At 35.7% G+C, this 20,310-nt stretch overlaps 1 protein-coding gene across 1 annotated transcript in view; it reads left to right on the forward strand.

The window, feature by feature from the left end:
* Positions 1 to 1,728: 1,728 nt before the first annotated feature.
* Positions 1,729 to 20,310, forward strand: part of LOC135417203 (sodium channel protein type 2 subunit alpha-like) — a 44,918-nt gene continuing 26,336 nt past the window's right edge. Inside the window, 13 exon segments of the mRNA XM_064660978.1 lie at positions 1,729 to 1,854; positions 3,166 to 3,294; positions 3,717 to 3,808; positions 4,836 to 5,072; positions 8,778 to 8,841; positions 9,925 to 10,066; positions 10,868 to 11,074; positions 11,862 to 12,143; positions 12,647 to 13,027; positions 14,418 to 14,550; positions 15,349 to 15,587; positions 16,964 to 17,137; positions 18,300 to 18,656. Coding sequence (XP_064517048.1) covers positions 1,775 to 1,854; positions 3,166 to 3,294; positions 3,717 to 3,808; positions 4,836 to 5,072; positions 8,778 to 8,841; positions 9,925 to 10,066; positions 10,868 to 11,074; positions 11,862 to 12,143; positions 12,647 to 13,027; positions 14,418 to 14,550; positions 15,349 to 15,587; positions 16,964 to 17,137; positions 18,300 to 18,656 — 2,517 coding nt within the window. The 5' untranslated portion in view covers positions 1,729 to 1,774.

Raw genomic sequence — 20,310 nt, forward strand, 5'->3', positions numbered from 1 at the left:
TTTGCATTGCCAGCTTTAATCTGAAGTACAAGTAATAGAGCTGCATTAAATCTAAATGTTAAAAGTGACATATTTTTAATTATATTTTTAATGTAATTACCTAATCCTAGAAAATGCTGAAATGCAGATTTTGTTTAAGAGCACAGAAATAAAGAATGCGTGAGTTTTCATGGTTCATGTGAAAATTTAGAATCTGATATTTGCTTGTATAATTCTACTGAAAACAAATTTGGCAGCTACTTAGATCTGTGTAAGTACAGCCTCTATAAAGGTAAGATTGCTAATATGTATCCTTAATTTCCTATTTCCTATCCCACTTCCCCAACACCCTTTTTGTCTATTTTTTAAAGACATTTATAGTATTGAATAAAGAGAAGAAAATCCACAGGTTCAGTGCCACACCTGCCTTGTACCTTTTATCTCCTTTCAATATTATTAGAAGAATAGCTATTAAGATTTTTGTTCATTCATATCCTTTTCCAGTGGTTTATTAAAAATTATTACTGATTAATTTTACTATTATTAGCACTGGTGGTTTTTTGTTTAGTGTTTAAACATGTTCCTGCCTTTAACTCTTTCCTCTCAAAATCAATCAGAGCTAAGATTAGTCACTATAAGCTGCTGATTAAATTCTGAGGAAGTCACTAGTGAGGTTCCCCAAGGTGCAGTACTGAGCCCAGCCTTCTTTAATATCTTTATTGATGATCTTCATGAGGGGTTGAGTGTACCCTCAGTAAATTCACAGATGGCACCAAGCTGGGTGTGAATGTTGATCTGGTGAAGGATACGGAGCCTCTGCAGAGGGATCTGAAAAGGCTCAAGATGGACCAAGACCAACAGCATGAGATTCAACATAAACAAGTGTCAGGCCCTACACTTTGGCCACAATACTCCCATGCAGTGACATAGGCTGGGCAAGAGTGCTTGGAAAGTGGCTCAGTGGAAAAGGACCTGCAGGTGCTGATCAGCTGCCACCTGAACATGAGCCAGCCTGTGCCCAGGTGGCCAAGAAGGCCAAAGGCATCCTGGCTTGTATCAGAAATAGTGTGGCCAGCAGAACCAGGGCAGTGATTGTTCCCCTGTACTTGGCACTGGTGAGGCCACACCTTGAGTGCTGTGTTCAGTTCTGGACCCCTCAGTAGAAGAAAGACAGTGAGGTCCCAGAGAAGGACAGTGAAGCTGGTGAAGGGTCGGGAGCAGCACATGCCCTGTGAGAAGCAGCTGATGGAGCTGGGGGGGTTTAGCCTGGAGAAAAGGAGGCTCAGGGGAATCTTTATATTTCTCTGCAGTTGCCTGAAAGGAGGTTGTAGCCAGGTAGAGGTTGGCCTCTTCTCCCAGGCAGCTAGTGACAGGGTGATAGGATATAGCCTCAAGGTGTGCCCGGGGAGGTTCAGATTGGACTCAGGAGGAATTTCTTCATGGAAGGGCTTGTCAAGCATTGGAATGGGCTGCCCAGAGAAGTGGTGGAGTCACAATCTTTGGGGTTCTCAAGAAATGACTGGATGTGGCACTTTGTGCCATGGTCTAGTTGACAAGTGATCAGTCAGAGGTTGGACTTGATGGTCTCAGAGGTCTTTTCCAACTGAAATGATTCTGTGATAGCTGTATAGCCAATATTATTATGAAATATCTTTGCAGTATTTATGACATTGATAGTGATAGTAAACTGATTTGTATCAATATTCTATGGCCTGTCAATTCCTCATATTTTATGTTATGCAAATTCAGCTTTTAAAAGGAGTATGTTCCTTAACTACAGTCAACATGGTTCAACATGCTCATTATGCTCACCATTATGGCAAACTGTGTATGTATGACATGGGCTAAACTTCCAGAATGGATGAAGATTGTAGAGTAAGTATACTTGAATTGGCTAATAATTTTTAAAGTGGTTTAAAAATGACAAGCAAATTAAGAGCTAGACCATGTAGTTTTACTTACCCTTCTGTGTAATATCTTTTTCTTACTTAGAGTTTGGTCCTAGCTGCAACTCAAAGCAGCAGAGTTTTGCAAACTCTGTGAAGGAAAGAAGCTGTGACATTGTTAATCTCTTTCTCTGAACAAAACAGTGATAAATACTTTTCATCAGAATATTTGTACAAATAATGTTCTTATGCATTCTTGAGCTGTTCCTTTATCATTAAAAAAAAAAAAAAAGAAAAAGAAAATAACCATTGAAGCTGAAACTACTGCTTTTCAGTACAGAAGATACTTTCTGTAGCCCTTTTGAAACACCTTCATTTTGTACAATGAAATTTTAAAAATAGGACGCCCTCTATAAAGAAAATACCTCTGCTGGGGATAATTGTTTGATGTTCTCAAGTCTATCTGCTCAGCCATTGCGTACCTTTAGTAAATATTAGGTTTCACTTACCCATGGATTTTATTTCTGACATGGCAACCATGCTGAAATTTTTATTTGAACAAAAATATTTTTTTCATGTTAGTCATGATTATTACTACCACACCTGGAGTACTGTGTCCAGTTCTGGGCCCCTCAGTTCAGGAAGGATATTGAGGTGCTGGAGCAGGTCCAGAGAAGAGCAACCAGGCTGGTGAAGGGACTCAAGCACAAGTCCTGTGAGGAGAGGCTGAGGGAGCTGGGGCTGTTCAGCCTGGAGAAGAGGAGGCTCAGGGGAGACCTCATCACTCTCTACAACTCCCTGAAAGGAGGTTGTAGCCAGAGGAGATCGGTCTCTTCTCCCAGGCAAGACAAGAGGGCCTGGTCTTAAGCTGTGCCAGGAGAGGTTTAGGTTAGATATTAGGAAGAAATTCTTTACAGAGGGGGTAATCAGGCATTGGAATGGGCTGCCCAGGGAAGTGGTGGATTCTCTGTCCCTGGAGGTTTTTAAGATGAGACTGGATGTGGCACTCAGTGCCATGGTCTAGCAACCACGGCGGTAGGACCAAGGGTTGGACTTGATGATCTCGGAGGTCCTTTCCAACCCAACTGTTTCTATGATTCTATTATTATTGCTGTTTCTATGATTCTATTATTATTAGTGATGAAATTTCAAAAACTTACATGCTAGGAACTGCAAAAATATGTATGAGTTTGTAACTGCTATTACAGTGCATGTACTAATGACTGGTTTTGAGTTATTTTCCCGTGCTGTATCACTGAACAACACAACAGTCTAACTTTTGCTTGAATGTTTCTTACAGGTACACTTTCACTGGAATTTATACTTTTGAATTTCTAGTAAAAGTCCTTGCAATGGGCTTCTGTATAAATGATTTTACTTGCCTTCGTGACCCCTGGAACTGGCTTGATTTTATTGTAATTTCCTTTGCGTAAGTATATAGTATTTTTTTGAGTCTGTAATAATTTGTTTGGCTTATGTTAGCTCATTTGAAATTAATTGTAGTTGAATTGTTTCAATTTTTTCCACTTTAATATTTCACATTAATGTAGCACATAACAGAATTAGTGGGCTATCCCACAGTACAAAAGAGAAGTTACTGGTGAACAATCAATTTAAATTAGTATTTAAGAAATAAAATCAGGGATATACATTTCATTTTAAATTTGTATTTACTGGAAAAGCTGAAGGGTGCATTTTTTAGGGAAAACTTAATTGAAACAGGAAAATATGGAAGCAAGTTTTTCATTTAAACTTGCTCCTTCCAAAAAAAAAGAGAAAATCTGAATTACAGGTCCAGGTAAGTAGTATACACTCTGCCTAATTCTGAATGACTGTGATTTAATCCTACAGGTATATAACAGAATTTGTAAACCTAGGCAATCTTTCAGCTCTTCGAACTTTCAGAGTATTGAGAGCTTTGAAAACTATTTCTGTAATTCCAGGTAAGAAGTAACTGTGTAAAATAGTACGCGCTCTTGTGTCACCTCTGTTTAACTTTGTGTGTGCTGTCATTGTGTTTGTGTGTGGAATGCCTCACTACAGATATGTGACAGAGCTTGTGGACCTGGGCAATGTCTCAGCATTGAGAACATTCAGAGTTCTCCGAGCTTTGAAAACAATATCAGTCATTCCAGGTGAGAAAGAGGTTAAACACTGAGGCTGACTGAAACTCCACAGAAGCTGAACTCATGTTTTTAACAAAAACATCCAGGTTTTAGTATTAACTTCATTCCCTTTTCTAATTCTCTAAAACACTCAGCCTCAGAGTTTAATACATTGTTGCATGGGAAACTCCTTTACATAGCCTGTATATATTTCCATTTCATGATGTCAAACTTTCACACATTAAGGATCAAAATGAATTCCTTACATATTTCTCTAACTAATTTGAGTGTTACTGTTTATGAAAGATTGAAAATTTTAGTGTGTTGTAAAACTTGAATCCTAGAGGAATGAGATAATAAAAAGTAGCATGGAAATTGCATGATATATTTATTAGCTTGTGATGCCTATCTTCACCAAACTCCATCTCCAGTGGAATAGGGTGCATTAGGATGCAGACATTAAAATTACTGCTGAAATACAGTTGTGCTCTCTTTTGGTTTGATGTTAGAGAACTAATGTATTGTATATTGGAATGGAACACTGGAAAAGGTTTGGAGCAAGAGGCATCAAAAAAACAAAGAAAATGAACTATTTTCTTTAGGTGTAATTTACATGTATTGAGAGCATAAATTGAAAGTTCTTCATTTCAAGAGCGGGTGGTTTGGAATGTGTGCCATTCATCCTCCTTTATACATTATTTTCAAATTAATCTTTCAGGAATGATGAAACTTATTGGTATCTCTTCCTTTTGAAAATATTATTGTGAAAAAAAGACAATTTTGCATGATAATTAGTAGTGTTTGCATTGCATTTTAGCTTAGGTAAATACTTAGTATTAAAATAAAAATCTGCCTCTGTTTGCAGGCTTGAAGACTATTGTTGGAGCATTAATTCAGTCTGTGAAGAAGCTCTCGGATGTTATGATCCTGACTGTGTTTTGCCTGAGTGTATTTGCACTAATAGGATTGCAGCTGTTCATGGGCAATTTGAAGAATAAATGCTTGTTCTGGCCACCAGAAAATTCAACAGCTTTTAAAAAATACGTAGTTCCATACTTTAATGGTACAGAATTTGACTGGGCAGCATACATTAAGGAAGAAAGTAAGAAATACTGTTGTGACTTGCTAAAATTTTTGTGTAAAAACACACACAAACACAAGTTAACTGTTTCATACTACAGACTAAAGATAAAAAAGCATTTAGATAGGATGACAGAGAATCAGGGTTTGTATGTGTTACACCCTAAACTCATGCTGACATGATTGTTCTTTCCATTAACTGCACTTAGAAATGTATTTATAGGGTTAGTTTGGTTTTAGAATCACAGAATCACGTAGGCTGGACAGGATCTCCACAGTACAGACCAATTGCTGCTCAGCTGCAGGTCCAGTTAGAGCGGACTGCTCAGTGCCTTGTCAGGTCAAGTTTTTAGTATCTCTAAGGACTGAGATACCACAGCTTCTCTGGGCAGCCTGTTCCAGCATTTGACCAGTTGCACAGTAACTTATTTTAATATCAATTCAGAATTTCCCATTCTCAGATTTTTGCTACTTACCTCTTATCTTTCCAGTGTGCACCCCTCTTCAATTACCGTCTTTGATGTTATACTTGTGGGTAACTTGGAGATCCTCACACATCCCACCCCCACCTCCTCCAACCTTTAGCCCTCTCAAGGCTAAACAAAACCAATTCTTTTAGGCCTTCCTAGTATCTTTTGGATATAAGACAGAGAACCTCTAGATAAATATCAGGGATATTTCTACTTAAGATGGACTTTTATTATTAGGTAGAGGTAACAAATCAGACTGAAATATGTAACTCATTAGGCAAGCAGAGATTCTGGTAGGAAAGGAGGTAGTATTCATCTGTAGGACTTGTTCCTCAGGGGGCTGCAAAGGCATCTTTATCAAGATATTTTTTCAACAGTTTTAATGTCTTTAGACTGAAGTGATATCATTCAGGCTGGTTCAGAAACATGCAGATACTTTCGTGTTTGTGTCATTTTAAGAGATAGCATCAGTAGTGTTGCAATACCCAATTAACTGTGAGTTAATGTAATATAATAACTTTACCAAAAATTTGGTTAATTTTCATGTGTGGGTTTGTGTTGGAAGTGGATTTACAGGGTATTGCTCAGTAATTAATTGTAAAAGTAGTGTATTTAGTTAAAGAGAAATTGATAGAATAATGCTAGCTTTCCTTCTCTCTGACCCAAAAGTGAAGAAAAATACAGTTGCTATGGGCTGAGTTCTGATGAGTCATATTTTCTTCCTTTTTTAGCACTGGACACTAAAGTTCTCTGCTGTTTCCTGCGTTTTCAGATTTTCTTTCTATACTTCTTAATTTTTGAAATGTTGTGACTGTATTTATGTTTTCTGTGGAATCTATCATTTTAGCTAGTTTATTTGCCTAAGAAGGGTTGTGAAAGTGAAATGGTGATAGTACTTTGTGGATAATTTTGGCTGATAGTTTATGTGCTGTAGAACACTTGTGAATTCTCTCTTCAGATATACTATATATATTCTCTATTTCCATTTCCCACTGAGTAGCAATATAAAAGAAATAAAATTTTCCAGAATGTCAGTTGCTTCCTGTGCTGCATCTGTTGACTGTTGTGAGTCTCTACAGAGTGCTGATGCAGGCAAGGCTGTTAGATCTTGTTGTGTTTTTATTCTTCCTTTCTCATATAACTATTCTTAATACTATACACTCTATACAGTGGCATTGCAATATAGTTTCACTGGGCTCAGTTATGGGTCCTTCTAATATTTTTTTGAGCTATTATATTCTGGTCAGCTGTGACCTAGTGTGATATCCTCTTGTCACTTTTTTTTAACATATGTGCATTTTTCATTCATTAAGAAACAAGGCCAGATTCATTTTTTTGAAAATACAGCACAGATCTTGAATCCCCATGCCAAAGAATCGGCACATGGCATTTAGGTCATTATCTGAACATTTAGATTTTAGCCAGCTCTAAAGCTATTAGGGAAGTAATAGGATTATAATTTTTCTAACATTTATATAAGTACTGTTCTTTGATGGTAGGGTTTTGGCATCACTGTATTTGATTTAAATGTTCAGTTTAGAATCCTCCTCTGTTCTTATATTTTTTATCCCTTGGGCTGTTTCTGACTATTTAAATACTACAATAATTTTTTACTTTGTGAAAACCAAAGCCCTTGTCAGCTTAAAAGGTACATCGATGACATCAACTGAGGATGACAGCACATTGATTTAGTTGAGAATAGAGGGTTTTTTCCAGATTTCTGTGTCTTTTCCACATTTCAGTGCCTGGCTATCCTCATGGTGAAAAGTTTCTCATTATATCCAGTCAGAACCTCTCTTGTTTTAGATTATGCCCAGTGTCTGTCATTCTTCTGCTAAGCACCAGAACTTGTCTCTGTCCCCTTGATAACTTCCTTGTAGTTACTGGATGCTTTCTACCAACTCTCCCCAGAGTCTTCCCTTTGCCAGGCTGAACACGATCAGGTTCCTTGGTCTCTCCTCACATGATGAACGCTCCAGCCCCCTCATGACCTTGGTGACCCTCTGCTGCACTTGCTCCATTTTATGAATGTCTGCTTGCACTGTGGGGCCAAACCTGGAAACAGTTCTCTTGGAGAAGTCTAATGAGTGCAGAGCCAAGGGGGACAGTCACTTCCCTTGCTCTGCAAGCTGGGCTTCTGTTCCTGCAGCCCTGGAGGCTGTTGACCCTCCTGGCTGCCAGGGCACACTGCTGGCTCAGCCTCACCTTGCTCTCTGTCCAACAAAAGTCTCAGGGCACTTTGTGCAGAGTTGCTCATCAGCTTGTCAGTTCCCAGCCCGTGTCACTGCAGGGACTCTTCCTTCGCAGGTACACAGCTGCATTTATCTTTGCTGATTTTTATGTGTCTCCAGTCAGCCTGTTCCTCCAGTCTGCCTAGGTCCCTCTGAATGGGGCCCACCCTCACTCCTATGAACTTCTTCCTTGATTTATTATAATCTTTTTATCTGTATTTTTTATCTCTTTTTTTTTTCTTTTTTTTTTTTTAAATTTTATTTTGAGGACAGCACAATTGTTAATCGTTAACAACAAAATATATTCATTTATTTCTGAAGGCTACCACCTTATAATTAGAAGGAAAATTTTGTAAAGTTGTTTATAGTACAGCAGCTTTTATTGTCATTGGAACATCCATCTTTTTAAATGCTGCCTTCATATTTTAGTCACAGGATGTGCTAGTTAATGTTGCTCTGACTTCAAAACTCTCAGCCAGCCATTAGAAATATTTCCATTTCAAATGAGGTAGGCTTTAATTTTCTGATTACAATCTACCTGCTGAATAAAAGAAGTTTTAAGTTTTGTGTTTTCTTTCTCTCATTTATTGGAAATCATATTTTGGAAAGATATCCAGTGTGCAGTGACTCAGGAAGAGAAAATGGAATTTATACTGTTTAATCATTGCTCTAAGATTTTATTTTTCCACGGTATTTTTATTTTGTTACCCAGAGAGGTTATGGATGTCCCATCTCTGCAAGTGTTCAAGGCCAGGTTGCATGGGGCCCTGATCTAGTAAATGGCATCCCTGCACATGGCAGGGGGGTGTGGAACCTCAGATGATCTTTAAGGTACCTTTCAAACCAAGCCATTCTATGATTCTGGGATTGTGCCAGCATTTGAACCCGTTATTGGGAAACCATAGATGGGAGATTATGAACATTCGAAACATGATGATTTGAACATAGGTTCATCCTTAAAAAAAAAAACCAACAAAAAACAACTCCTTCCATTTCTAAACATATCTCTTCCTATTTTTTCTTTAGGTCATTTCTATCGCCTAGAAGGAGCAAAGGATTTTTTGCTTTGTGGCAATAGCACAGATGCAGGGTAAGGTACACTGAAAATTACGTACTACATGTCTAAACACGTAAAAAATATCAATCTAAACTTAGATATTGTGTTTTCAATTGCTTAAGAACATACTTCTTATTCATAGGTTTTATGCAACTTCTCAACTCTGAAATAGGCATGGGGCACTGAGACTTATGACCAGATTTGGGGATGACACCTTCAGGTTTCTTCTGTCTGGGAACTGCATGCATGACATTGTCTTTCTTTCTCTTTGTGACAGTTCTCTGTAACAAAATCACATAATTCTATTTGCTAATGGTATATCAGTCCATCCCTTGGTTTCAGTTGGTTATGGCTTTAAAACATATATACTTAAGCTATTTTGGTAAACATTTAGTTTATGTATGTAACTATGCGATAATTTTTTGTGTCTGTATGTACACATCAAATATACACACACATATGTGAAAAGAAATCTTCAGAATGTTTTTCTGTAGAGGTTTTGGAGGCAAGAACCTTTTCTGTCCTTCAAGAATGGAATCATAATTGAAACAGTGTGCCTACAGTTGATATCAAGATTGGATCACCTACTCTCAAAACTGATATGTACAAATAACCCTATGTGGGTTATTTGCTGCTGAGGAATTGGTAGAATTCATTAATTAGGCTTACTAATTCACAAATGTGAAGAAACCCAGAAATCTAGTATGCCAACCTCGCTGACAGACAAAGTTCAGCATAAAATACATATGCTTTCTTTTCTCTGCATGGTAGTATCTGCTTCTTCAGATCTCTGTGTTAAGTAAATATGTTGTTTTAATTGAAGAGGTATCTGCAGAACTAATACCAAACTGTTGGGAATAAGTTTTATTTTGTCTATAATGAAAGGGTGTAAGAAGAAATATTTTCATTTGCTTGTTTGTTCTTCCTCGATTTTTCTTTAAAGAACACTCTTTTAATTTCCTCACTAATTTTTGAAATGTTGTAAGCCATAAATAGCAGCACCCTTCACAGATGAAACTTCCTTAGAAGCTCAAGGCACAGCAATTAAAAAAAAAAAGTTATATATTTGTATATGTATTGCTTTACCTCTTTTTCTTCTTTTTTTTTTACCTCTAGTAAATGTCCAGAAGAGTATATCTGTGTGAAAGCTGGTAAAAACCCCAACTATGGATATACTAGCTTTGATACATTCAGTTGGGCTTTCTTGTCACTGTTTCGACTGATGACACAGGACGGCTGGGAAAATCTTTATCAGTTGGTGAGTGTATAGTAAAAATTGTGATTAGTGTCTTATTGGCCCCAAATCAATCATGGAAAGGCCATTCTTGTTGATATTGCACACCACTGTTGTTGTTAACAATTGAAAATTATTAAAGGAACCAAATTCAGTTGCAGAATTGAGCAGACATGGAAACTTGTTAGAGAGTCTCATGATGTCCGAAGAGGCCCATGAGGGTTTTTTTGATCCTTGATTTAATTTTTACAGTGTGTATTAGATTTTGTGCTGCATGATGAGATATTTTCAAAAATGTCAGTATTGAGTTTAACTTGTAAAAATGTTACAGCAAAATCTGAATCTTAATTCTATTCTTTTAATCCTGTTTCTAATAACTAAGAATGCATGTCTTGATATAAATTAATTTTCTTACCATAGCTTTTCATTATATGGTGTGTGCAAATGTGTTAATTATAATAAATAATTATCTAAACAACTGTGATGTTTTTAATTATTTTGGTTATTTAAAATGGAAAGCATGCTAATATATGGTAAACATTCTATGTGGTTTACATTAATAACTCTGATCCCATATCCTTTTCAAGATTATTAGGTATTGAAAGAGGTTTGTCTCAGAAAAGCATGGTCCTAAAACATGTTTTCCACATACATGAATGGTCCCTTTGTTTTGATTACTTTGTAATTCAGAAAGCTTGTATGATCTTTCTACAGAAGAAAAACAACTCAGTATTAGTTTTCACTTTTCAAATTCATTAATGCTTATGAACTGCAGAATTGATGCATGTCTTCACCAGACGGATCATTTCTCCTCTCCTCCTATAGACGCTACGAGCTGTTGGCACATCGTACATGATATTTTTTGTTGTGGTGATTTTTCTGGGTTCCTTCTATTTGATTAACTTGATTTTGGCTGTGGTTGCCATGGCCTATGAAGAACAAAATCAAGCAACTATCTTTGAAGCAGAGCAGAGGGAGGCAGACTTCCAGCTGATGCTTGAACAGCTGAGGAAGCAGCAAGAAGCAGCTCAGGTATTTTCTAACAAGAGTTTGGGCTTTAGTGTATTTCTTTGTGTGCTATTTGTTAAAAGCAGTAATAAAATTGACATATTAAAAAACCCCGATTCTTCAACATACCTCACAAGTACTTTAAACTGTTTTTTCTATGGCTCTTTATTGCTTTTTAAAGGTATAATGTCTAAAGCATTAACGAATTTCTGAACTGAGAATAAAAAGTACTCTCCAAATCAGAATAACAGTTTTAAAATAAATATTTCTTATCTAGGGGTATTATCTAGTAACCTGTCATGATGATTTTCCAAATTCTCAGCTTAGAAATATTTTCAATACTTGTCAAGCCTTTATTAGAATGTACAATATTTTTGTCCATAAATTTCTGACTAAATTTTGCTACTTTTGTTACTAGCAGTGAATCAAAGACTGGAAGCAGTACCTCAAAGTTTTTTTCCTAAGAGCAGATTAAGGAAGTGGTTACTTACAATAAAAGTTAGAATTAGTTTGCTAAATTAGTACAGACTGAAGTATGACTCTGTTTAGCTTTTTTTTTTTTTTGCCATTGCATTCACTCTAACTAATACTTTTATTGATTTTCAAATATTTTCAAATGAACTTTGTGGCTGTAGACAATGTGGTCTGTCTCCAAGATATGGATGCAAAGTAGAACTCCATTCATGTTACAGAATTTCATTTGATATAAATCTTAGGAACGAGGGGTATTAATCTTAGGAACAAGGGCTGTATTTTTCTTTTAAAAATGGTGTGATTTGTAAAGCATCTCATTAAATAACTGCTGTAGCAGGCAATAGCAGCAGCTGTAACAGAGATGACTGAATACAGCGGTGAAAGTGGGATTGCTGGACCCTCAGATACTTCTTCAGAAGCATCCAAGCTTAGCTCAAAAAGTGCCAAAGAAAGGAGAAATAGAAGGAAGAAAAGAAAGCAGAGAGAGCTGTCTGGAGAAGAGGATGACATAAAACTTCCAAAATCTGAATCAGATGGAAGTATCAAAAGTAAAGGTTTCCGTTTTTCTTTTGATGGGAACAGACTTACATATGGGAAGCCATTTACATCACCTCACCAGGTACTGTGAATAGTGTAGTTGTCATTTTTGAAATTTGTAACATAACCGTGATATCCAGATCTTTAGGACCAAGTGGGTCATAACATGCACAGAAGCCTTGCATTTTCCTAGTTTATCTAAAATAGAAATATCTTCTTAATTCGTAAAAGGAAAATTAAAGTATAATGTATGAATGTAGAAGACTAAGGGTATTGATATCTTTTAACTTAATGCATGATCTATGTGTATCATTAGAATTTCTATTTTTCTCTTTAAAGCAGATGAAACTACATTTTCATCCTTATACATTTTTTCTCTCCAGTAACTGTTTTAGGTACACTGTAAATGTACCCATTCAGATGACTTTCATCTGTAATGTGTCTCTGAGAACTGCCTGAGGCACTGTATTAAAGATAACACTGACAGATTCCTGGGAAATATAAATTATTATTTTTTAATACATAGACATGCATTTTGTATATTTGAAATCTTTGGATGGTCAGTTTTTTATGTTTCCTTTGCAGTCTTTGCTGAGTGTTCGTGGCTCCCTGTTTTCTCCCAGGCGTAGTAGCAAAACAAGCCTTTTCAGTTTTAGAGAATACGGAAGGGAGAGAGGATCTGAAAATGAGTTTGCTGATGATGAGCACAGCACATTTGAGGATAATTCGAGCAGAAGAGGTTCTCTCTTTTTGCCGTGCAGACACGGTGAACGGCGCAGCAGTAACATCAGTCAGGCCAGTAAATCATCAAGAAGGCTGACAGCACTTCCAGTGAATGGGAAGATGCAGAGTGCTGTGGACTGCAATGGAGTGGTTTCCTTAGTGGATGGACCACCAGGTCTATTGTCGCCTACTGGACAACTTCTGCCAGAGGTGATAATAGATAAACCGTCAACTGATGGCAATGTAAGACAGTTTTAAATTACTCCAGGTTTCATGGCCTTTCTTTGTTGCACCAGACAATGTTTTAATGTGATTAATTGCTTTGAAAATTGATGAGAAGTTGTGAATGCTTTTGCAGATCTTGCTGTAATGAAATGGTTTTGCGGTGATTCAATTAAAAGTGAGTGGCTGAAGCATGAAAATGAAAGAGAACAAAATAGTATGTTTTTTATATACGTGCAAAGCAAGGATATGCATGCATAGTGAATCGAATTAATAATCTTCCATTGCTAAATCTGTTTTAGAACTCAGAATAGGGTGCTCAGCTTTCTGAAATTTTCCATAAATTAATGTTTCAATTTTTTTTTCTTTCTTTATGGTTTTGACCTCCCTTTAAAAGTATTTCCTAATTCTCTGTCAGTAATCTGCTGGTTCTGCTTTTCTCTCTTGTCCATATATATTTGATATTGTGCAAATGTAACATAGTTGACATTTTAGAAGCTCTGAAAGTGGTTTTTTGTCCTGGGTCTGGGAGATTATCTAAGTTTCTCACTCCTTTTCCCTCAGTTTGCTTTAGGAGTGTACCGCAGGCATCCACATGCTTTTTCGTAGAAACCTTATTTTATTGAAATAGAAATTCCTGTATGGATCACACTACCTGGAAGTACATCAGCCAGGTTTCTTATAGTTATCAGCCAGATGCTTTACAGTTCTAATCTTCTTGTTGTTTATTATAATTTCATTTTCATGCATTTATTTAATTTACTGAAAAAAAAATCTACCCATTCTCATGCATTAAAAACTTCTTCAATAATAAAACTACAACACAGCTTTCATTTTTTTTAATAAAATATTGTAAAACAAGTATTCATTTTTGGGCTCAATTATGTCAGACTTACTTTGTTTCTTCAGTTGAAATTCATAGAATAAATCAGAGCTGATAGCTATTCAGTGTAGAAAATGTAATTTAAATAAGTTTTGAATGGGTACAAAGATCAATTCTCATCTATTAAAACTAATTTATGGAATAATTGTTGCGGCAGAAAGCTTCCTGCCATTAGTAGCTTGCTATAAGTATCTTGTGAATGAACTAGTTTAAAAGTGAAATATTGGTAGAGAAAATGTGTAACTGGCAAATGGGAGTTTTTCGACTCCAGTGCTGCAGCAGTCTTGCTTTGTTTCCTTGGCTGTGACCCCCTTCAAAATTTGTTTGTATCCAGTGTGGAATTAATAGTATTTAACTATAATGCAGTGGTAATATTGAAACTAAATATCCAATTTTTTTTTAGTGCTTTGTAAGCATTAACAGCATTTAGAAGTACAGCATGAAAATAGTAGTTTAAAAAACCCATGGTATTTCTAAGTTGAATTTAATTTACACCCTCTTCTTTTTTTTTTTTTTTTTTTTTAATAGAGCACTGCTACAGAAAGAGAAATAAAAACCAGGCGTACAAGTTCGTATCAAATACCAGTGGAGTTGCTGGAGGATCCCAATGTAAGGCAAAGGGCCATGAGTATAGCTGACATTATCACAAATACAATGGAAGGTGTGTTATAACTGCAGATACGTGAACTTTCTTGACATAGACTTGCTTGAAGGTATTATATCACAGTGCAAATACAGAAGACAAAAAATAAACTGAAAAGTAGAAAAAAAATGCATGTACATAATGAAAAAGGGAGGTGAAGAATCTGATAGGCAGGCTAAAGCAAAAAACGCACTGTAATTAAAATAGATAATGTGTATATGTTTTATACTATTTATTAATGTTTAGTAATGCAGTTATTGGAAGAAACCTTCTGATAACTTTTCCTCTATCTGTACTGTAAAAATATTACAGAAAATTAAAGGCCAGGCCTTAGTTAATAAGGAGAAGGAAATTTTTAGTAGGATTATCTGGAATGATTACTAGTGAAAATCTTGAAAAAAGCGTGAATAATTTTCAAAAACCTATTTAGGATGAAATTAGGCTTATTATTTTCCTAAAAATAAATAATTAGATGATTGAGAGGACTGTGAAGTTGAAAGTGTAACTGAAAAAAAATAATCCCTAAACGTAAGTATAGGGATTTTTATGATGTTTTTGGTTTTTTTTGAAACAAGATTATATAATATTAAAAATAAACAAGTATTTCAATTATTAGCTCAAAACTCTTAAGGTTTTTCTTTTAATCTTCTAAAACCTTTTCAGCCAGAAGACAATAGGTTAAATTCCTGAAAATCTGAGGAGGTTCCTATGAACATCCTTGGTGGTTTCAGGTATAAAGATTAAAACTTGAAAAAGCTAAAAATTATCTTCACTTTCTCCAAAACTTGCTCACTATAAGTTTCTTTTTTTCCCCAGAACTTGAAGGATCCAGACAAAAATGTCCACCTTGCTGGTGCAAGTTTGCTAACACTTTCTTAATTTGGGATTGTTGTGAGCTCTGGTTAAAAGTAAAGAGTGTAGTGGCATTTATTGTAATGGATCCACTTGTTGATCTGGCTATCACTGTTTGCATAGTTTTAAACACACTATTTATGGCCATGGAACATTATCCAATGACTGAAGATTTTGAGAATGTACTTAAAATAGGAAATCAGGTAAGTCCTTCAATCTATATAATTTGATACAATTGGAACTTGGTTTCTCTTTGAAATAGAATTGCTTTTATTAATTTTGTTACCGTCTCATAAAATAAATGTTAAAGGTTTAATTATACTAAAAATACCATTTGAGATATGTTGTATGTAAGTTTGATTTCTGTATTAAAATTTCTTCAAATACACTTTTCAACAACCAGTTTGAATGACACAAAACTGAAAGAAATATGGCTTGTTTTTGTTTAGTATCACAAAAATAAAGTAGGAGCCAAATTTAGATTTTTTTAACTATAGGTACCATTGATAACACAAGAAAAGTTGAATGCTATTTTGGATTATTATTTTTCACTGCTATTTTTGTGTATTGATGTTGTATTTTTGTGAAGAATGTTTATTTGATTGGTCCATAACAATTGCAAGGCAAAGAATATATGACTTGTAAGAGTATCTTGATACAACTGGGTTTTGTTCCCTAGTAGACAGAGTCTGTAGGTTGGGTTTGGTGAGGTTTTGTGATCGTGGCTGCATGTTTCACCCAGAAGACTCCCATTTTTTCCTTTCCCATGTAATGCAGTAACTTGAGCTGTGTGAGTATAACTGTTCCTTAGTGCTAAGAATTTGTGTGTGCTCCCAGTCAGCTAAAATGTCACTATAATACTGATGTAGTTTCAGTGGTTGCTTTTTTGCTTTTTGGACCTTTTAAAGAATGCTTCTGATTTTTTTAAAGTTTGCTCATCTTTCTAGTAAAAGATAGTAATTTATGCAGTTTTGTAGATACTGGTGATCATACATCTACAGTAAATACAATGAATTTATTTCAGAGATGTTTTTTGCCTGCTGCTTCAGAAGACATCAGAGACATTCAGAATCGGAAAGGAGTTTTACTTCAAACATGACCCTTCACACAACTGATTTTTTTTTGGCAGATAGAAAGAGATGATGTGCTTATCTCCGAGTTCCTATGTAGACTTCATTAATAGCACATCACTCCAATTTGTGACCAATTCACGTTTTTCCACACTCCTTTGTTAAAGCAGCTTCCATTTGTCAAGAGCAACTGTTAATTATCTTGACGAGAAAAGTTCCTTTAATTAGATGGACAGCAGGTATGAGGAGCAAACTGGAGGCCTGTTAGGAACAGTTTGTTCTTTGGTAGTCACTAAACGTGTCCCAGGTTTAACTGAAATTATGGGTTTATGCTACAGCTCATTTTGATGTTGCCACTTACCTTCTCTGTGGGCTTCAGCTTGTTATGATTTTCCTTACTGACATCCTGCTGTAAGAGGGATGCTACTTCTTACTTAAGTTGTTCTTTATCTGCTGGTTCAACTTATTAATGTTTATCTATAAAGTAACAATAAACATTCTTTCTTCAGGTTTTTACTGGAATTTTTGCAGCAGAAATGGTTCTCAAGATAATTGCCATGCATCCTTTTTATTATTTCCAAGTTGGCTGGAATATTTTTGATAGTTTTATAGTTACTCTTAGTTTGGTGGAGCTTTTTCTGTCAAATGTGGATGGATTATCTGTTCTCCGATCATTCAGATTGGTAAATAATATATCTGTATTAATGAATGAATTATATTTGTATTTCAACTGTACTCATAAAAATAAGACCCTTTTTAGTATTATGTGTATTTTTTACTAAGTGTCACAGGATATCTCTGCAAGCATGTTTTACAAAATTATTTCTGCTATCATTAAATACTGTGAGCCATTTTATGGTTCAGAAGCAACTAAATACTGTTTTAAGCTGTAATTTTATTATAATTGTTTTAACATGGATGGGTAAAGCTCAGTGAAATGTATAATTTTTTAAGTGTGTATTGAGAGATATAAATAAAACTCTTCTAGTCTTGTTAACTTCCATATGTGGAAATAGCAAAGAGACTAGAGGTGTTCTTTTCAAATGTAGAAATTATAAAATTCATGGTTTTGAAAAAATTCAAAAAGATTGATTTTTCTTTTCCCCTTAGAAAAAAAAAAAAGCTTTATTGTATTAGAAAAATATTTTTGTTTTAAAAATGAGAAATGATGTGTGAGACATGCTTTCCTTGTGTTCTGTTTCCATTTTGCATTTCTATTTTTCTTTTATCTCAAAACAAAAAATATTTAATGCATTTTTATTTTGAGTGGGTTATGGGTAAGAAAGAATATGAATTACACTTTTTCCGCTTCATAAGTTGAAATGTTTGACTTGCATATTGTGCTTTGCTTTTCTTTCCGGACAGTGGGTGTGTCTGATCTTTTTTTAATTTATTGGAGGCAATATTCTTTTGGAAGACCTCATTCTTTGAGGATTTCAGAATCCTTTTTTTTCTGTCGGTAGAATTCTGTTGAGCTTTATTATTTTTTTAATTCATTTCTACACATAATGGTTGAGATGTATGCCATGTTTAGAATTCACTGTCTGGACAAATACGATCCCTGTTCTACTTTTTTCTTGAGTAAAAGAATACAGATATGCTACCAAAAAAACCAAAAAAAAAAAAAAAAAAGAGAACCACAAAAAGGCAAAGTCTAAAATTTATTAGGTTTTAAAAATGCGTATTTTATGAAACTCCTGGCTCTGTGTAAGTTATAGTTGTTGGAATCATGTTGAAGTTTCTACTTTTTGCTGTTGCTGAGAGTCGCTAGTTTATAATATATTGCTGTTTCTATAGAATTTTTGTAACTACTGCAAATAATGCTTCTGTATTTTTTTTTTTCAGTTGCGAGTTTTCAAGTTGGCAAAATCTTGGCCAACTCTAAATATGCTGATTAAGATTATGGGCAACTCAGTGGGGGCTCTGGGCAATCTGACCCTGGTGCTGACAATCATTGTGTTCATTTTCGCTGTGGTTGGGATGCAGCTCTTTGGGAAACACTACAAAGATTGTGTCTGCAAGATCTCTGATAATTGTGAACTGCCACGCTGGCACATGCATGATTTTTTCCACTCTTTCCTGATTGTATTCCGAGTGCTGTGTGGAGAGTGGATAGAAACAATGTGGGACTGCATGGAGGTTGCTGGCCAAGCCATGTGCATTACAGTCTTCATGATGGTCATGGTGATTGGAAACCTGGTGGTATGTAGCCAAAATAATTTTAGAATTCATTTAGAAAAAGAATTGTAGCAGAACCAGTAACTGTTTTTCTAAAAATTATTAAATGGGGATTTTAAATATGTTTTTCATGATTTTGAATTTGTTATGAGTATGGATTCTGAAATAGAGTTTTCTCTTTGTTAGATTTCTGATCCTCTGTAGAATCCTCTGCTTGGAGGATGGCCTCCCTTGGGGGTCTGGAGTGGAATTCAGATACAGATGAGAGAGTGCAGCACCATGTGTTCAGGTTTTTGTGGACTACTCCTGGTTACTTAGAGAGGGAGAGAAGAATAAAGGCACCCCAAGTGTTAGGCTTCTAGGATGGGAGTTTGCTGTTTGCAGAAGAGGACATAGCAGGGCGTGCCTCCCTACCTGATTGAAGCATCACTTCCAATCACACATAGCCAGGTTATTAGGGGTACTTTTTTTACCATTTTCTGCTCTCTCCTGTCTAAAAGACTGCTTTCACATTCATAAGACAATGAAATGTATGCCATTTTGAGACCTCCTTGTTGCATAGCCAGTACTTTACACAAGTGGTATAAAGAAACTTGAATTAGAAGGCAGTTGTTATGCAGAAAATAACCAGATTGGATTACTTCAACCTTTCTTCCACTTCTTCACCTTTTTACTTCCTCTTCTGTGCTCTTTACAGATACTTTTAAAGTAGTTGCATTATATCTGCTTTTTTTTTTCTCCAGAGGAAAGCATCATACTTGCACCAGATTGTACCAATATGTGTATACAGTTCTCTTTTTAAATAAGTTTTGTATTTATTAACTCACCAGTATTTAAGACTTTAATTACTCTACCTTTTCCTCTGCTTTTCTTATTGCCTTCTGAAAACTTCCTGTGTTATTCTACATCTCTTCTTTATGCAACTGTTAGTAGCAGAAGGGATTTTAAATGGATCATCCTGGAAGCATTCTCTATAAATAAAATTTCTAACAGAAATAAGTTAATTATCTTTAAACCAGGTGTGCATTGCTTCTAGTTGCATAGCCGTTTGCTTCAGTATTTTCTACAAATCGATTGTCTTATAATGGATTGAACTGTGAAGCTTTTTGACCAAAGAAAACTTCCTCCTTAAGTAGTTTTCTAAACCAGAAGTTAGAACTTTGTGCAATGAAGTATCCACCTCTGTGAATTGTCCCACAGTATTTACCGTATTTGGATTTTACTCCATAGCGCTAGTAGAATTTCTTACATGAGCAGACATGCCTGCTGTATGTTCAAGGCTGTTTTATCCATTTATCTTTCTGTGTTCCCAACACGTAGTTTTACCTGTTGTCTTCCAAGCTGGTAGAAAAACTGATTTGAAGATTTCAAGAGCTGGTACTCTGCCGCTTTGGCGTTCGAGTTCCTGGGAGACCCTGGGCTCACATAACCGATACATGTTCTATGTTTTGTCTAGCTGTGGGAAGAGGATGACTTGGGGTTAGAAAACAGAGTGCATTCCTTGTTTTTTAAGTCGAACTCAGCAAAATATTTGTGTGAGTTTGGACTAGCATGTAGGAAATGTGTTTTCTGCACAGATCAATTGTGTCTTCTGTTGCAGAGTGCTTCGCTTTGCCAGAGCAATAAATATGTTGAATCTGTTCAGGCAGAACCAAAGAATCCTTCATTTCTGACCTTG

This window comes from Pseudopipra pipra, chromosome 7, assembly GCF_036250125.1.
Source record: "Pseudopipra pipra isolate bDixPip1 chromosome 7, bDixPip1.hap1, whole genome shotgun sequence".
Lineage (NCBI taxonomy): Eukaryota > Metazoa > Chordata > Aves > Passeriformes > Pipridae > Pseudopipra > Pseudopipra pipra.